General features: G+C 39.5%; 2 protein-coding genes across 3 annotated transcripts in view; both read left to right on the top strand.

Annotated features, from left to right (window-relative positions):
* cacnb4a (calcium channel, voltage-dependent, beta 4a subunit) overlaps positions 1–4524 on the top strand; it is a 32308-nt gene extending 27784 nt beyond the window's left edge. For both annotated transcript variants that reach the window (XM_079356821.1, XM_079356822.1), the window contains 6 exons: positions 29–87; positions 180–289; positions 432–583; positions 910–1005; positions 1165–1341; positions 2387–4524. In XM_079356821.1, the coding sequence (XP_079212947.1) occupies positions 29–87; positions 180–289; positions 432–583; positions 910–1005; positions 1165–1341; positions 2387–2650 (858 nt within the window). In that variant the 3' untranslated portion in view covers positions 2651–4524. The remainder of the gene's footprint in view (positions 1–28; positions 88–179; positions 290–431; positions 584–909; positions 1006–1164; positions 1342–2386) is intronic.
* Positions 4525–5570: 1046 nt separating this feature from the next.
* arl5a (ADP-ribosylation factor-like 5A) lies at positions 5571–11850 on the top strand. Its single transcript, XM_079356827.1, has 6 exons — positions 5571–5956; positions 9779–9839; positions 9976–10123; positions 10657–10740; positions 10818–10969; positions 11170–11850. The coding sequence occupies exons 1-6, from the start codon at positions 5911–5913 to the stop codon at positions 11216–11218; spliced, it is 540 nt and encodes a 179-aa protein (XP_079212953.1). The 5' UTR covers positions 5571–5910; the 3' UTR covers positions 11219–11850.
* The last annotated feature ends 4007 nt before the right edge of the window (positions 11851–15857 follow it).

Here is a 15857-nt window from a genome sequence, read left to right as displayed (position 1 = left end):
CCCCCTTCTGCTGGATTTATTTCCGCAGGTGACAGATATGATGCAGAAGGCGCTGTTTGACTTCCTGAAGCACAGGTTTGACGGGAGGTGAGCATCCAACAGCAGGCAGACTCAATGAACAGTACATATCATCCTGCTGTCAGGTAGCTATGTATGAAATGTATGTTGTGTTGTTTCAGGATATCCATCACAAGGGTAACAGCTGACATATCATTGGCCAAGAGGTCAGTACTAAACAACCCCAGTAAGAGGGCCATCATTGAGAGATCCAACACCCGCTCCAGCCTTGGTAAAGCTACAGGAACTATCTCACTCAATGATGTGCATATCATGTTGGCGAGGACGATGTGGATGTTGTAAAAATTCACATTTCTCTCTGTTCATTCCTAGTTCTGCTTTATCTTGTCGTTGTGGTTGTTGTGTTCCTGTAGCGGAGGTCCAGAGTGAAATCGAAAGGATATTTGAGCTGGCCAGATCTCTGCAGCTGGTCGTGTTGGATGCAGACACCATTAACCATCCAGCACAGCTCATCAAGACCTCATTAGCACCAATTATCGTCCATGTTAAAGTGTCCTCGCCGAAGGTAAGATTGAAAGCTTTGATACTGCTTAGCCATCCAATAAAACCCTTGGCTGCGGTCTCGAGGGATACCGTAAAAGCTGCAGTCAGTATCATTTGAAGATAAAAAGATCTTCTGCATTGATGTTGCATAGAACAAACAAAATGATAAGAATGTGAGAAACATCCTCTCTTGTTAGCATTTCAACATGAAGTATGAGGAAACCAATACACGACTCTCCCTGAGGCATGCATTGTTACACTTGGTACCTCGAGCCTTTTTTAAATTGTTTATTCCACAATTAGAGATCATTTATTGCTCTTTTGTTTCTTTACATTTGCGTCTCACAGGTACTCCAGCGGCTGATCAAATCAAGAGGGAAATCTCAAAGCAAACACTTGAATGTGCAGCTTGTTGCGGCGGAAAAACTGTCGCAGTGTCCTACTGTGAGTAAACTTCAAACAGCCTTTTAAATCCTGCAGAAAACCCCCCCCCAACTACCTGGTTAGGGTTTTATTCTGCTACCATCAGGGGTGAGACTTAAGAAAAGAAATACATATGCAAGAACAGCAGCTACACTTCACCGTCTTTCTCTTCTACTGCAGGAGATGTTTGATATCATTCTGGATGAGAACCAGCTGGAGGATGCCTGTGAACACCTGACAGAGTACCTGGAGGCATACTGGCGTGCTACACACACTTCACTAAGCACACCACTCAACCCCCTGATGGGACGCAATCTGGGATCCACAGCGCTCTCCCCATATCCTGCTGCCATTCAGGTGAACTTGTCAAACAAGAGAAAAACATTAACAATTCTCATTTTTTTCTTTTGGTCGTTAGTTAAAAGCAAGAAATTCCTGATGTAATATGTTCGATCGCTTCTCCTGGTTGGTGCATCAATGTCACACTTGACACACTTGCATTCAACATAAAGAGCAATAAAACAGATAAATCACATTTCCATGGTATCCCAAATCCGCCATATTAGCATCTTTTGGGCTACAATTAGCTACCGGGTGGTTACCAGCAGTTTCAACATTGTTCACCCATGAAGGTTGAACTGCTTTCCTCCAGATTTTATTGCTGATTAAAGGATTTATAGGTTGCGCTATTTGTTGTTAATGTGGATGTATGCTCACATGTATACTGCATTCATGAGATAGGACAAGGCCTTTTTCAGTCTTTGTAGACCGCAGGACGGTTTTTTGCATTGTTTTATTGACTGAATATTAAGCTGGCAGAAGCAGCCCTATTGACCTCTAAATCTTGCCAGCTTTTCATAGAAGTCATTGTTCATGGTAAATGTTGTCATTTGAGGAAATACTGTACATTTCTCAGCATGAGTGTAATAGTTGAGATTCCTTCAGCCACAAAAATGCTACATATCTAGTAAGCCAAATCACTTCCTGTTCATATCAAACACCCCCAGTGCTCACACTGTAGTTTGTGATTTAGTTCTTCTTTTTGTAGCTTACTTTTATTGTTTATGTGCGTAACAAGTCTGTGGCTCTTGGTGGCAGATAACAGCTTTTAATAAGAAGACATCGACAACAACACTGTACCAGAAGGAAAAGTGAAAGAACGAAATCAACAAGATATACCTTTAAAGTCAAATGTGAATTTTCCAGTTTCCAAAGTATATTATCTTATTGCTTTTAACATGTTTGCATTCAAAATGATGTCATATCACAGATATCTTTAACACTTACAATCATTATGGAATTTTATGCATCATGTCCCACACCATGAATCATGTGTATCACTGTGTATATTCTGCGATAGCAAACAACACCATCCAGAATCCATTTTTCCTTTCTCAAAAAGGCCCAAAGAAACCGCAACAGCAACCACACAACAACAGACCACTCCCCCATTGAACGCCGCAGCCTGATGCCCGCCGACGAGAACTACCACAATGAACGCGCACGGAAAAATCGCAACCGTCTGTCCTCTGGCTCTCAGCATAGCCGAGACCACTCCCCTCTGGTAGAGGAAGACTACCAGGACCCCTACCAGGATTCGTACAAGCCTCATCGCAACAGGGGATCCCCAGGAGGCTACAACCACGACTCCAGGCAACGGCTCTGAGCGCTGGCTGTGTGTAAACCAAGTTTAGGCCTGTCTTTCTCTTACCAACCAACTATGAACACATGAAGAGTCAAGGCTGTTTGCTGTAACATGAAGAAAACTACTACACTCATTTGGACTGTAACAACCTTGTATTGATGTGTAGTACCTTTTTCCCTCTGGCCTTGGCTCGTGACAAAGAGCATATAAACCTAAAGAATAAGAATCCTGCTTCTTGCTTTGTCGTGAAACAAGGGAAGGGACTGGATCTGAAAGTAGCACAAGATTAGAAAAGTTTGAAAGGGAGGACTAAGGCTGGACCTGATTTAAATATTCCCCAGACATGGCCTGTGAGCTCAGTACATGAGCAGGTGTTCGATATGTGAACCCTCCCTGCCATCTCAGCTGTTACTGTAGCATGCAGGTATAGGACTGTACAGCTCACGACTTCTCGTCTCAGCCAGAAAGCAAGAGCGTCCAGCAGTGATGATGAGCACAGAACCTGTTTGCACGCGTCCAGGAGCTGCTAGAAGCAGAATATAATGCATTTTTAATGCTCCTCAATTTTTGTTTGCCACTGTCCTCGATGTGAGTGTAATAAATCCTGTGGAAGCCTGTTCCCAAATCCAGAGTTTAACACGTTTGTTTTTGAACATGGATGGTGTTTTGTTCTTTTCAGGGTTCATGCTGTAGCTCTTTGTCCTCTTTTAGTGATTTCTTGGAGTACTTTTTCTCGAAAACCATTTTAAGACGGAAATATAAAATCATGTAGAACATCAGGAAAGAGGGGTTTTTTTTAATTTCTTTATGCCACATTTGTCAGTATCCATATCAAGATGAATATATATTTATTGATAACAAATTATGAAATATTAATATATTTGAAAGCACCAAACCTCAGGAATGAGAGGTAATTTCGAGTACATACACGTTTTCTGACAAATGTAGCGTTTATGTTCCTACTGAGGGAAATTTGAATACTGATTATTAAGATTTAGTTTTCCCCCAAAAAAGACGTCACAAATAAGGTCATTTCAGTTTATTTTTCATATACATTCCATACTTTTATCAACTGCTGTTATCTGTTTTTATGCTTGGCAAGGTATTTTTCCTGAATAACACAAATGGATTTTAGTGAGAGATTGATATTGAGGGCTTCCATGTGTAAATACAGTCAAAATAATCAAAGGGAAGAGTCTATAGTTTATGGTATATGATCAAAACATTCCTGTCGTTTCTTCTGGCAAAACCTTTCAAAAACTTTCCAGCACTAGGAAAAACAACATAAAATCCCTCTGTCATATTTTGTTTTTAGAAGTTGAAATATTTTCTTTGAGTAGCAATTTTCATCAGCTCCTTTCTCTTACACTTTAACTCTATTTTGAGCTGCAGTTTTGTCACTGTATAAATCTGAGTTTCATTAAAGACTCTTTAAAAAGGATGTGAAAGCACTTGAGTAGGACTGCACTGCATTTGTCAAAATGTCTTTTACATATTAATGTACTTTTTCTGGAAATGTAGAGCGTTTTCCAACACTTTTAATCAAAAAGAATTACTTATGCTGCCCAAAAAAAGAAATGACTGATACATTAAAAAAAGAAAAAAACTCTTAAACAACATATCTTTGACTCGTGAAATGGTTGTTTTTGTTTATTTTCAGTTCATAGTCCAGGGATGTCATTGTGCTTCAGTGACTCTGGAAAACAGGGGTCGACGTGGAGACTTCTGTTCTGATATGCCATAATCAGTAGCTTTTACTGTTGTTGTTTCCAATCTTTGGATCAACAGTTTAAAATAAGAGTTAAATACTGCCTGTGAGAGAATGATGCATTGATTAGAAGTTTGTGTGCACTGTCATTTTCCAATTGTAATGAAATAAAATGCCCTTATGCTGTAATTGATTGTACTGTTATTTGTTCAAAACATATACACGACTTTCATTTATCTTGTCATGTGACTTTTTAAGACAGGCTGATATAACTTCAAATGTAGAAGAATAGCTGGTGGAGCAGTGGTTAGTGCGCATGCTCGGTGTATGGAGGCTATTGTCCTCCAAGGGTGGACCAGGCTCAAATCCGACCTGTGGCTCCTTTTTCACATGTAATTCCCCAGTCTCTCGCTCCCTGATTTCCAACTCTATACACTGTACTATTTCTCAAATAAAAAAAGCCCAAAAATAAATATATATTTTTTTATTTATTACTAAATATATCAATGATAAGGTTGGTGGTCTTTTCTTTTTTTCTTCTTCTTTTTTTAGCATTGTAACTTTAATAAAAGGTATGTTTAAAACATGTTGCAGATTAAGTGGAAATTCGAGCAATCTTTTGAGAAAGTTTTACTTTTACAAATATTCAAAAAATCTAATATTGCAGCTAGATATTGTCAGATCCCCAAATAAATGCAATGTATTCTTTCTGTTTTTATCCATATTTAAAATGGAAATATACAAATATTTATCCTGGGAATAGCGAATTTATTTACTAAGACATATCTTACTTACTTAATGTCTTTAATTTTCAAAAATATTGTTAATTGATTTGGTTGATTTACTTTTTAGCATTTTAGCTTTAATAGCAATCTGCTTGAAACTTTTTGCAGATCTTTTGAAATTAATGTTTTATCATTGAAAATATTTAAAATCTAGATATTGTCAAATTCCCAAATTTATAGAGTATAGTAATTCTGTGAAAAAAATAAAATAAATATAATATATAGAATGTATATATAATCTCTATTTGAAATAGAAATTTACCAATAATTATCCTGTAAACAGTATACCTATTTTCTATACCATGTCTCACTTACTTAATGTCTTTAATTTTTAAAAATACTTTCTCATAAATACATTATTTTTCATTGATAAATATTTGCTGTATTGCTCTCACTCACTCACTCTAAATCGAGTTTATAACACTGCCAACAAGACAGTGATAGTACGCATGCGCAGCTTTGACAGCTAATAAGCGCAGCGCATTCACCACAACAGCCAGCTGATAGCGACCATCCAGCCAGCCACTGTGGCTTACGTTTTGGTTTTGCTTTCGGCAATACTTCTCACTTTTCGACCTCAATTTAGAACACATGATAAAAAACATCAATAAGACGAGTGTGTACAAGTATGGAGGTTGTTCCAAAAGGCTCTTCGTCGTCGGTGTAGTCGACTAGTCAGCTAGCTACCAAGTGGGTAAAGTTGATAGCACTGGATAGCATCAACCCTGGCTAGCTAAGGTACAGCGGACTCCTACAAGCTGGCATTTAAAAAAAACTCATCGTCAGCCATGGGGATACTCTTCACAAAGCTGTGGAGGCTTTTTAATCATCAAGGTAAGACTGGTCGTTGGTCATTTATCGTTAAACTATCGAATAAACGGTCGCTTAAGGGGGCTAGGTGGTCAGTGAAGGCCCCCCATTAAAACAGGACTGGTACACATTTGAACACACATGATGCTTACTTCGAGCACTTTTGGGGTTTATAGGGTTTATCTCTGTGTCTCAGATTTGAATAGGAGCTGAGGGAGAGTGTCTTTGTCTGTTTCCTTGTATATTATTTATGCTCTTTGGGGCTAGGAGGGAAGGTTATGTGACACCACGTTGATCCTCATGATACTGATCTTGAATCAGTAAACAGTTTTTTGTGGAAAACCCCCCTGTAACGTGAGTTCGGGTCCGACGTCTGGGTCAGCGTTTATTATCTGTTCACCAGGTGTGATGGCTACACAAAACAAGTCAGCCACATCAGCAGTAACGTGGATGAATGAATCACTTTGACTTTGTATCTTCACTGTGATCACATCACCTGATCAGAGACGTGTCACGAGCAGCACAGGTGAACCCAACATCCATTCACACCTGGCTCTAAACCAGGGGTTTTCAAAGTGCGGCCCGGGGGCCATTTGTGGCCCTTGAAGGGATTATTTCGTGGCCCCCTGACCTCAATCTAAGAATTAGAAGATTTTTGACGAAAGGCCTCATTCAGATGGCTTGTTTTATTTTTATTTTTCATGTTAGCAAGGGCTGAAAGATATTTTCTAAAATAGATTATTTTCAGTACAATTTGTTTTCTTTGTTTTTTTAGCAGCTTTGACTATTTTCCACATTTTTTCCTTAACTAAAAAAATGAACCTTTGCATAATTTTTGGAAATAAGCAGACTGTTGTTTAAGCATTTAGTAACTTAAGCGAAATACAGAAAGCTTTTACTAAAAAACAAATGTTGCAGGCTTCTTTCAGAGAAAAATAAATAAAAAACCCAGATGAAGTACGAAAAAAAAGTATTTGATGTCCTTTCATTTAAGACAATTTTGGGGGAAAAAAGTTTGGACACCACTGTTCTCAAGCTTTGACACACCCACATCTGTCCCTTCAGGCATGTGTACTGGGCTTATGCAGAGCATGTACTGCTCTGGTCCAGTGACAGCCTTTCACCACACTGTACATATAGAGCCTTATCACCAGACAGACACGTTTGATAACTTCTTTTTTTTTTTTTTACTCATCCAACATTAGAACTGAAATAAATTAATAGTTGAATGTAAAGTTTTGTTTTAGTTGACTTTTCCTTTTGAGTACATTTATTGCATTTTTAGTTATAACCTTACTTAGAATCCCTGAATTTTAAAATCAGACCCAACAATCCAACATATGTCAAAGTCTAAATATGATTCATAATATTTTTGTCCCTGCACCTGTATGCATTTTGCTTGGATGTGTGCACATGCTAGTTTTTGCTCCTGTTAACAAACAGATTCTTTCTCTGGATAAATCATCTCTACTCTCTGCTTTCATCCATCATGTCAGTGGACTGTGTGAGGCTTTTATTGTTACCACTGGATCCAGCCCCAGCTACACTTCCAAGTCCCAGGAAGTCTAACCACAACCCCCCCCCCCTCACCAACCACCACATGGGATCAATTCAGTCCAATCTGAAAACAACTGTTCATTCTCAGTGGGGGGAGCACATGTGATTACACATTTAGTTTTATGTTTAAAAAGCCTCATGGCAATGTTTATATAAAAAAAACAACAACAACCTTATTGAACATAGTCATCACTACACTTGAACTCACAGTTGTTTGAAAAACTTCCAATTTATATCCATTTTCTAAAACATTTGTAGTTTAAGGTAAAAGTGCAGTGGTGACGTTTGGGTAGCCGTCATATTAACAAACAAATTCACACTTAGAGAAGTGTTTTCCCTTCACTCCTTTTAAATATAATTGAATAATTAGGCTATTAATTATAAATGAACAGTTTCACCTTCTAATATGACCACAGCCTTATTACCTTTTTCTTACGTTTCTTAACCCAAGCCTTGCTGTAAAGGGAGACTTATCAAAATGATCAAAAAAAGAATTTGTCGTTTTTGAAGACCTACTTTTAGTTGTGAGAGGAAACACATTTAACGGTATATTTAGCTTCGCTTGCACCTGCGTGACCCTTTTTAATGGAGAAGTGTTTTTGCTCCGAAGCCTTCTGATCTTCTGATCTCTGCATGTGTTTGTCTGCATGTTGAGTCTGCGTATGTGCGGGCTGTTTTGTCTGCTTCAGCTGTAGTTTTGTTGAAGTAGCTTTAGACCTTGTCCCCACAGCTATCATGTTTTGTTTAGGGTCAGCACGGCAGAGTTGCAAAGATTAGGCCCACACTTCTGTTTGAAACCGCTTTCACTTCCTCAGCTAAATTATGGTTTTAGTTTAGACATACTGTAAGTGTAAATTAAAGCGGTGAGATATAGCTGCTGATTTTCTGTAAATCTGTTGAACTCAGGACAGAGAGGGGATGTTAAGTTTCGTAGAAAGTGGTGTACTTTGCAAAAAGATGCAGTTATATAAAGTAATCTATTACTCTATTATATATTCAGAATCCTCTGAAGAGAGACCTTATATTATGGGACTCATCTTATGAATCATGTCATTGTATTACATTTGTATGTGTTAAAGACTTGAGTGAACCTCTGCCCTTTTCTTGAATCTTACGCTGTGAATCACTTTCACGGCCCTGTTCAACAAAAGTCTGCTCTGGTGTTTACATTCGTCTGTACGTACACTGGCCTTTCTTCTTCTTCTTCTTCTTCTTCTGCTGCTGAGGGGGAGACGAGCAGCTGAGTAGAAGAGGCGGTGCCTTTATCAAATCCTCAGGGCACGACAGGATTTGGGGGAGTTTAGGCTCATCCATGAGCTGCAGCTCTGTTATGAGCGCTTCATGAGCTCAACACACATTTCTGCTGCTGGAGAGCACAAACTGCTGGAAATTTCTTTCCAAAAGAGTTTTCTTGCTGACGTCCCGATAGGTCTTTAAACTTGCGTTAAATAACTCAGAGAAGTGGGACACTGTTTGTTCCGATCTTTCCTCCAAGTGGACCCACCGAGGTGTCATCGGGGAGTTCCCAAGTTAACAAAAGAAGTTTAACTCCACCTTATGATGCGTCGCATCCTATCTGTAAGGCCTGAGTGATGAGCAGAAAATAGAAGTTTGTCACAAAAACTAAAATAAGCTCGAGAAAAGACATACCCACATGTTCGACCCAGCTAATCTGTTTTCTTTGTAGATTGTAGAATCAGGATTATTGGAAACGATGGAGAAGTTCTAGACTAGATTAGAGATGAAAGATTCTGAGTTTTGTTGCAAAATATTTCCACAGCAGTAACTAGCGCTTTGATTCTGTCCTTGTACACGCTGAAGGACATCTTGTCACTTTGGTGTACCGACGGGGGAGCAGCATTCATCCTGGCAGTCACATCTTGTTCATCTTTTTCATAGGTACAGTCTCTTTGTGTTTGTCAGAAAAGACGTATGCGCGCCATCTCCACAGCTGCTGCTCCGTTCGGCCTGATCGTACAAGCTTCTTTAAGACCACCCACTAAGTCATCTGTAGCCGTGAAAGCAGCGCTGTTCACAGCACCACAATGTCTCAGTTATACCCGATGCACGAAGCAGCTACACAATTTGGAAGTGAAGGATAATGCTGGACACAAAAGGGCCGTTGTTTGAATCTCTGTGCAGTTCCACATCAAAAGACATCTTTTAAACAGATTTCTTGGCCGAGTTTACACGAGAGTCATACGTCAGTCAGTCACTAGCACTTAGCCCACATATTGATGTCACTGTTTGCTCTGTGAATTCATTCAAAGTGTCTTTATTGCCTTTCAGAACACAAAGTTATTATTGTGGGGCTGGACAATGCTGGCAAGACCACCATTCTTTACCAGTTGTAAGTATCCAAACTGCACACTCTCACTTATCCTCTTTGAAAAGCTCTCACTGCTTTATCATCGGTTTAATGTATCATGAATGAGTAATATCAGGTTTTATTTGAAGGCTTCTGTCGGCGTTTCTGTGTGTTCTAGTTCAATGAATGAGGTGGTACACACCTCTCCGACAATTGGGAGCAACGTGGAAGAGATTGTGGTGAACAACACCCATTTCCTGATGTGGGACATTGGGGGCCAGGAGTCTCTTAGGTCATCGTGGAATACATACTACACGAACACAGAGGTACGTAAAAGGCCAGTGAAATGAGCCGCAGCGGTAGACGCTCTATGCAGCACGCTGCGTAATGTCTGAGCAAAAAAATGTGTCTGTTTGCGTTCACACCTACTGTACAGCTCCTCCGGTTCATCTCCTGTGTTTTTCAGTGTGTGAGAAGGTTTTATGTTGGAGGCAGTTCAGAAGCGCTGTAACTGTTACTTAATTTTCTCTGGAGAAATTTGACAAGCTGATGATTCAATTTATTAAAAAAAAAAAAAAAAAAGTGAACATCCCACTTAATGCATATCTTTCTGATCACTCAAAACAATGTTCAAAGAGTACAATAAATGTCTTTGTGAAAAAACATGAATTTGAACTATTTTTTGTTTTCGTTTTTGGGAAGTTAGATTGTTGCATTTTTTTTAATACTTGAGAAAATCTGCAGGAAAAGAATAAACCTAACGTCGTAATGAAGTCAAGTGTCTCCTTAGTCCACAGTGACCAAAGTGTGGACGTGGTTTTTCTTTTACTTATCAGCATTTTGTCTTTCTCTTTCCCAGTTTGTTATTGTTGTGGTAGACAGCACAGACAGAGAAAGGATCTCAGTGACCAAAGAGGAACTCTACAGAATGCTGGCACATGAAGTAAGTGTCACGAGAAATGACCGTGGTTTCTGTATTACATTATATGAGTCTACATTTCTCTCCATCTGCCCTTTTAGGATTTAAGAAAGGCCGGCTTGTTGATCTTTGCCAACAAGCAGGACGTGAAGGGTTGCATGTCTGTGGCTGAGATCTCCCAGAGCCTCCAGCTTACCTCTGTGAAAGACCACCAGTGGCACATCCAGGCCTGCTGCGCCCTCACTGGGGAGGGGTGAGAACTACATTTACTACTCGTCCCGTTAAAAAGGAAACTTGTACATGCAAACTGAGATCACTTACATTATTTTGAGTTTTTCCCTGAAAGGTGTTACTTCCAATATTATTTGGTTGACACACAAAAATATAATCTTCATGCTTGTTTTTGCTCTCCTCCACATCCCCTCTCCTCTCCATTGTCTGGTTTACCTCCAGGTTGTGCCAGGGTCTCGAGTGGATGATGTCACGGCTACGCGTGAGATGATGACCTTGGACTTTGATCCGGAGCGCGCCCTTTCTCTTTGTTTTCCTCAGCCTCCAGACAATGAGCTCGAAACAAGTGTGAAGGGGGGGTCGGGGGTCATGTGACTGATGGCTGTCCTCCTCATTCCTTGTGATGCTGACGTGGACAGGCTGCTGCTGGGGGACTTTATATTCTTCTGTGATAATTTATTTTACAAAAGACGTCTATGAACAACAACAAAAAAAAAAAAAACGTGACCTTTTCAGAAGAACATGAGACAACACAAGAGACTCAAATTTATTTAAACTGAAATTTCTTGCACGGTTTTCTTTACAGCATTACACAGAAGTCAGCATAGTGTCTGACTTGGAACTGTACATGGACTCCTTCTGCTTCGGTTGTGTGTGTCTTGCCCACCCGTGGCCTTTGCAGTATTGCCGGACTGGCTGTGGTGGTTTTTAATGCCCCTCCCTGTGTGTACAGTCCAGTATTCTCTTTTAACGTGGTGCCTGCAGCAGAATGTTAAAGCTATGATGGTTGATGGCGACTGAAAGCTGCAGAAAGGGGGGGGCAAAATCATAATATGCCCCCCCATACCTTCAGTCCCCATGAATAATCGGTGAAATAAAGTGTTTTTATCTGTTTCAGGTGAATCTCAGCTTGTCATGAGTGAGTATTTCTTCAAGGTGATTCACTCCGTTTCATTTACTTCCCCCCCAGGGTTAAGATTTGACTACTTTGAGTTTTTGTATTCAGTCATTCTTTTTTTAGTCCAGGATGTGTCACATGAGCTCACGGCCACTGGTGCTTTTCAGGGAGCATGATGAGCTGCCACAGAAGTAGACAGGGCAGAGCCACAGATTAAGAGCAGGGGAGAAGAAGAAGAAGAAGGAGCGAGACCAGGTCCCAAATGTGAGCAGACAACAGAGAGGGATTAAAAGAGAAAAAAGTAAGGGCTACATACGAGTGTCATTCTTCTAAAATGTGAAATTAAAAGGTTTGAAAAGTAACACAAATCAGCCCAATACCCGCCAAAGTATCAACTTATTCTTAGACTTTATGCTTCCATGATAATGTTGTTAAATGGAAATAGCTTATAACCAAGTGGGAAAACAGCTGCTAGAGAAATGTGAAGAGAAATTCAATTTCACACTCTGTTGTTGAAAATGCTGAAATACACAAACAGTGGACATGCACTAATGGAGAGATGTCAGAGTGAGAGGGCTGCACACAGCACAGTGAGTGCTCCTGAGTTAGGGGATTCTGTGCCTTGCTCAAGGGTCCCTGATCAGTGCTCAGGAAGTGATATGGCCTCTCTAGCTACCTGATCAATTTCCAAATTTTGGCCACACTGGGACTTGAACAAGAACCGGCGACCCTCCAGTTCCCAACCTAAGTCCCTACAGACAGACTGACTTAAAATGTGATGAAATGTATAGAACCAAATATAAGGTCATGTGACTTAGTTTACTGCTTCTCTTCATGATACTCTGTGTTACCGTCATCAAGCAGGCTCATTTCAAAGTGTTTACACAAAGTGATAACAGTCTGAATCTTAAGCCTGGAGGACTTGATTCTTTTTATTAGTAGTTTATGAAACACATGACTTGAGTATAAGGACAGAGTCAGAGCATTGTGTGTCTGTGTGGACGTCATGATCTCTTTCTGAGACGAATCAGCGTTCTGCATCTTCTGTGTCCAAAGAGAGTTAAAAGAAGAAATGGAGCTGATAATGAGCTTCTGCCCTCACTGAACATGTTTGTCTGATTGTTCCTGAAGTTTGAACAAGAGTGAAAGTGATGTTTAAAAGTCTATAATGAGACATCTTTTTGATTGATATTACACTGTTTCAAAAGAACTCGGGACGTTATATAAAATGTTAATAAAAAAGAATGTGATTATTTTCCAAACATTAAAAACAATATTTATTTTAAAATGGCACAAAAAAACTAAACAAAATAAAACATTTTAGAATTTGTATAAAATAATATTCCAAATTTGAACTCGTTTAACCAAAAGTAAGCACTGGGTGACATTATTTCATCCCATTTTCTTTGAACTACACTTCAATTGAGTTGGGGAACAACTAAATAAATTCCAGATAGGCGGACAGTTGACGTTTGATTTGTTATCTTTATGCTGTTTTTAGTTAAATTTTGGATTTTATTTTTTCACAAATGATCAGATTGAGTTTTTAGTGACATTGGATACAACATCCCATCTTGATAAAAAACATGGTTGTTTAATGATGGGCCTTCATGACAAGAACAATAAAGAAAAAGACAAACAATTAAAGGGCACAGCTATAAGACACAGATTAAACAGTAGAATGAACACCGTCAGGAATTTATCTCCTTGTTTTTCTGCCCATATTTCAGGAACTGTAGCAGGTGAGTGGACCGTCAGCAGGAGTTTTAGGACCAGACAGTTCAGGAGACTTTGAAGACGAACTATTCACTAGGGAGAAGTATTATCACGAGACACTTTACAAAAAGTGAAACGAGAAGTGTAAACTGTGGGACTTTGTTTCCGTCTGTTTTGCTGCCTGTCCATAGTGACGGCTGAGATGAATCTAAAAGTGACGTAAGCCCAGCTGACAGTTACTGTATTTCCTCCTTTGCATAAACACAAATCACCCAATAATACACGGACTTCGTTGTCGGTCCATTTGTCTGTGTTTTTTTTTGTGTTCACCGACTGTTCATGTTTACAGCAGGATTTAAAAAACCTGACAAATGGACCAAACACTGTGCACTTTACATCACACAGAGTGAATACCTACTCTCTCAAGCAGCAGATGAAAAGCTTCGAGGGACCTGAGTAGTTCATAGTTCTTGTGGTGCAGAGTAACTATAAAACAGAGAAGGTTCCTGGAGCTATGAAAAAGAAATACTGTGAACATAAGTTTATTATAATGAACTGAAATATGTTTTGAAGCCTTGCAGGATGCAGGATGGGAGGGCTCTGTGTCCTCCCTTTATTTAGAGTAGTGAGTCAGTGATTGTGTCAGACACTGTAATCACTCTGAAGGTCTGACCCCGGCAGTTGACCGACATATTGTTTGCACTGGTCCACCTAATGTTGACAACACTGAAGGTCTGACTACAGTAGAGACTGTTAAGTTTATTTGCCTGATTCCATGGTGAGAATAAACAAATCAGTCTAAACCTAAAAGATAAACTAAGACATCACTTGTTTCTTCATAGAGCTTCAATGATCAGTCCAGATGTTTGCATTCGTCTGTATATCTGCCCGTTTGTAGAGTGCAAGCCATCCTGTTTTTGCAAAGTCAAGCTATTGATGCCTGGCTGTTTTTATTTCGAGCGTCTTACCTCACTAGAACCTTTTGTTTTTTTTCATCCCTATGTGTTGATGTACAAGGATCGACTGTTGGCAGTGTTTGTGTTTTGGTTGTCTATCCTGCAGCTGTTGTGTTTCAGTTGCAGTGGTCATCAGTCAGTTTTTCCAGTGACTAAGCATCATGTAGTCCTGCCCCCCCCCCCTTGTCTTTAGGAAGTCATTCTTTCGACTGCTAGAATCATTAAAAGACTGATACCCCGTCTGAAGTTCAAACGTAATGCACCAAATGTTTACAAAGCCTTAAAAAAATTGGATAACCTCATACTCAGACAAACGGTTTGAAGGGTACATCGAGTTCTACGTGGCTTTGGATATTGTTCAAAAGATGAAGAGGTCTTAAAAACAGTCCTTTCTGGTCAAAAATAAGTGTAGGTTCGAGTTGATCTCTGGATTGGAATACAAATAGTTGAAGATTAAAACAAGAGGAAAAGTTCAGGGCTCGCTCTTTAAAAACAACAGAAGTAAATGCACTTTCATTTGTTGCTTTTAAAAGTAAGCGACAATGTGTAAAAAAGAAAAAAAGACATGTTTTTTACTCCTGCATATCTACTGAACAATAAGCCAGCAACACTCTTCAAAGGGATTATATATTACCTAGAACAGTCAGGTAACAGTGAGGTTTATTAATCAAAAGTAATTTGGCCTTTAAAAAAACTAAGTATGAAACCTTAGTGTCAGGCATTGAATGTTTCTGTCCATGTGCATGACGCTCTGTGACTGTATTAATATGAGTTCACTTTAAAATAATATATTAGTTCATTAGTTTCATGACTTCAAAACGACTTTACTTCTTCAGTTTCTGCAGATTAGATGAAGACTTGTGATGTTGCTAATGAGGCCTAAGCAGCAAGTCATCCAGTGCATCACAGAGTGGAGAGCCCTAACCACGCTCCCAACAGACACACACAGAGAGAGAGAGAGAGAGAGAGAGAGAGAGAGAGAGAGAGAGAGAGACGCTCAGCTGCTGCTGTCCATCTGGCTCCCTGGGCAGAACCCTGCTGCTGGCAAAACGAGTGAGAGCATAGGTATGACATACCAAAGAGATAGAGGCACATCAGTTAAAGAGACAAAAATGACTTGTCTAAAGTTCTGCATCAACGTGTTTAACGCCGTTTTCCACAATGTTCTTCTTCCATAATGTTCTTTATACACATCTGCAGCTGCACCTCACAAGTACAACTCACTCAGTCTAGAAATAGTTCCTGTTTTTTTTTTAATCTCAAAGTCTTTTTTTACTCTCGTCCTGGAGTTAACGCAACTTCCTACACCAAGTTCCTACATTTGAACTTGAATTTGCTTT

The sequence above is a fragment of the Symphodus melops genome (genome assembly GCF_947650265.1).
Source record: "Symphodus melops genome assembly, chromosome: 12".
In the NCBI taxonomy this organism is placed as follows: Eukaryota; Metazoa; Chordata; class Actinopteri; order Labriformes; family Labridae; genus Symphodus; species Symphodus melops.
The sequence above is the reverse complement of the archived record's forward strand: the minus strand, read 5'-3'. Positions and strand labels throughout refer to the sequence as shown.

What these genes read in the sequence shown, in the direction of transcription:
- arl5a (XM_079356827.1), top strand. Translation starts at nt 5,911, where the DNA reads ATGGGGATACTCTTCACAAAGCTGTGGAGGCTTTTTAATCATCAAG. An exon ending in CATACTACACGAACACAGAG is followed by an intron (nt 10,124 to 10,656) that starts GTACGTAAAAGG and finishes TCTCTTTCCCAG; the next exon opens with TTTGTTATTGTTGTGGTAGA. An exon ending in TGCGCCCTCACTGGGGAGGG is followed by an intron (nt 10,970 to 11,169) that starts GTGAGAACTACA and finishes GTTTACCTCCAG; the next exon opens with GTTGTGCCAGGGTCTCGAGT.